General features: G+C 55.3%; 1 protein-coding gene across 2 annotated transcripts in view; it reads left to right on the plus strand.

The window, feature by feature from the left end:
- The window catches only part of LOC129713505 (creatine kinase U-type, mitochondrial-like), a 32,837-nt gene that overhangs the window by 8,291 nt on the left and 22,046 nt on the right, over positions 1-2,500 (plus strand). For both annotated transcript variants that reach the window (XM_055662574.1, XM_055662575.1), the window contains exon 2: positions 665-835. In XM_055662574.1, coding sequence (XP_055518549.1) covers positions 687-835 — 149 coding nt within the window. In that variant the 5' untranslated portion in view covers positions 665-686. The remainder of the gene's footprint in view (positions 1-664; positions 836-2,500) is intronic.

Consider the following 2,500-nt stretch of genomic DNA (forward strand, 5'->3'; position numbering starts at 1 on the left):
ACACACTCACACTGACACACACACACTCACACACACACTGACACACTGACACACTCACACACACACACACACAGACACACACTCACACTGACACACACTGACACACTGACTGACACACACACACACACTGACAAAGGCAGAAATATGCAAAGCTATGTATAATTTTTGTAATGGATGATTTAATTAGGGGAGGGTCGGGGAGGTGAGGGGAGGGTAGGGAGGGGAGGGGGAGGGGGGAGGGTGGGGAGGGGAGGGGGGGAGGGGAGGGGAGGGGGAGGGGGGGGGGGGATGTGGGGTTTGGGGGGGGGAGGGGAGGGGGGGGGGGGAGGGAGGGGGGGGGTGGGGGAAAGAGGGGGGAGGGGGAGGGGAGGAGGGGAGGAGGGGAGGGGAGGGTATGTAGGGTTTGGGGAGGGGAGGTGGGGTAGGGTAGGGGAGGGTAGGGTAGGGCAGCGCTGGGCAGCGCAGCGCTTCTAGCTCCTCAGTCTTTTCCTCACAGCTGCCGGCTACTGATTGCCGGGAGATTCACTGCGGTATTTCTGCGCACAGATCGGGTTTACGCCGCCTCTCGCGTTGCATTCGCATCACGCCTCCCTCCTCTCCCCTCCCCTCCCTCCGCCCCACACCACCACCACTCTCAACCTCTCGCCGCCCTTTCTGCCCGCAGGTTCCTAGGACTCGCTCTCAACATGGCCAGCACCTTCTCACGGATCCTGGGCAATAGGAAGGCGAGCGGCATCCTGACGCTGGTGGGAGCCGGTTCCCTGGCGGCTGGTTACCTGCTGGCCAGGGACTGCGTGAAGGCAGGGAGCGAGCAGAGGAAACTCTACCCCGCCAGGTAAGAAGCCAATGTCACCTCTAGAGCCTGTGGAAGCGGGACACAGAGGGCGGGGAGGGCAGAGTCGATACCAGCACTGAGCTAAGGCCATTCCTCCTGGATCGATGGTTACACAAAAAGGCTGGAGAAACTCAGCGGGTGCAGCAGCATCTATGGAGCGAAGGAAATAGGCAACGTTTCGGGACGAACCCCAAAGGAAATAGGTAACGTTTCGGGTCGAAACCCGAAGGGTTTCGGCCCGAAACGTTGCCTATTTCCTTCGCTCCATAGATGCTGCTGCACCCGCTGAGTTTCTCCAGCCTTTTTGTGTAACCTTCGATTCTCCAGCATCTGCAGTTCCCTCTTAAACACCTCCTGGATGGATATCTGTTTATTGTTGGCAGTTGCCTCAATATTCAGTTCCCACTACTGGCTTGTAAATGTCCTGGAATTTATTGAGCGGCCAATCCTGCCCAACCTTCTCCTCGAGGTCACCTGAACCCAAGGGCACAGCGGTAGAGTTGCTGCCTTGCAGCGCCGGAGACCCGGGTTCGATCCCGACTACGGGTGATGTCTGTCTGTACGGAGTTGGTACATTCTCCCCGTGACCGTGTGGGTTTTCTCCGAGGTCGATTTCCTCCCACACTCCGTGCAGGTTTGTAGGTTAATTGGCTTGGTATGAATGTAAATTGACCCTAGTGTGTGTGGGTATGATAGTGTTAATGTGCGGTGCGGACTCTGTGGGCCGAAGGGCCTGTTTCCGCGCTGTATCTCTAAACTAAAACTGAACTGAGACCCTCGCCCCCTCCTCAATGTGGAATTCAAGTCATTGGGTATCTTTCAGGCGCATGTTGGCAGGTTATTGATTAGTGTGGGGAGAAGGGTGGAGAGATAGATCAGTTGTGATTGAATGGCGGATCGATGGGCCGAATGACCTAATTCCGAATTGGCCACCCCCTTCCCGGGTCGCCGCGTTTCCAAATCTAATGTCTTCGCATTAAACAGTTTGAATCGCGTCATGGCCTTCTTGTCACCTCCCCATCAGCTAAATATGAACCATTAAACATTCTCCTTGATCAACCTCCCCTTTGATCTGTGTTTTCACACCTTACCCTTCCATATCTTTATGTCTCCCTCTCCCCTGACTCTCAGTCCGAAGAAGGGTCTCGACTCGACCCGAAACGTCGCCCATCCCTTCTCTCCAGAGATGCTGCCTGTCCCGCTGAGTTACTCCAGCTTTTTTCCAGCATCTGCAGTTCTTTCTTGAACATTGTGTCTATCAGTGTGTCACTGGATGGATTTAAGAGAGAGTTAGGAGTTTGTGGAGTCGAGGGATATGGGGGAGAAGGCAGGCACGGGTTATTGATAGGGGACGATCAGCCATGATCACAATGAATGGCGGTGCTGGCTCGAAGGGCCGAATGGCCTCTATTTTCTATGTTTCTATGTTTCCATTTCCAAATGGGCTTACAGAACGGCTGTGTGGGAATGTTAATTGCGACTCAAACTTCTATAACACCCCCCCCCCCCCCCCAAATCTCTCCCCCCCCCATCTACCCCCACCCCTCACCCAGTGAGAACCGCCGCCGCTGAATAAAACCATTTTGACCCCCTGCCTGCCTGTGTTCATTTGTCCCACCACAACTCTGCACGGTCCACTTGGTAGCGATGGTTAGCTGTGCCAGT

The sequence above is a fragment of the Leucoraja erinacea genome, chromosome 36 (assembly GCF_028641065.1).
Source record: "Leucoraja erinacea ecotype New England chromosome 36, Leri_hhj_1, whole genome shotgun sequence".
Lineage (NCBI taxonomy): Eukaryota > Metazoa > Chordata > Chondrichthyes > Rajiformes > Rajidae > Leucoraja > Leucoraja erinaceus.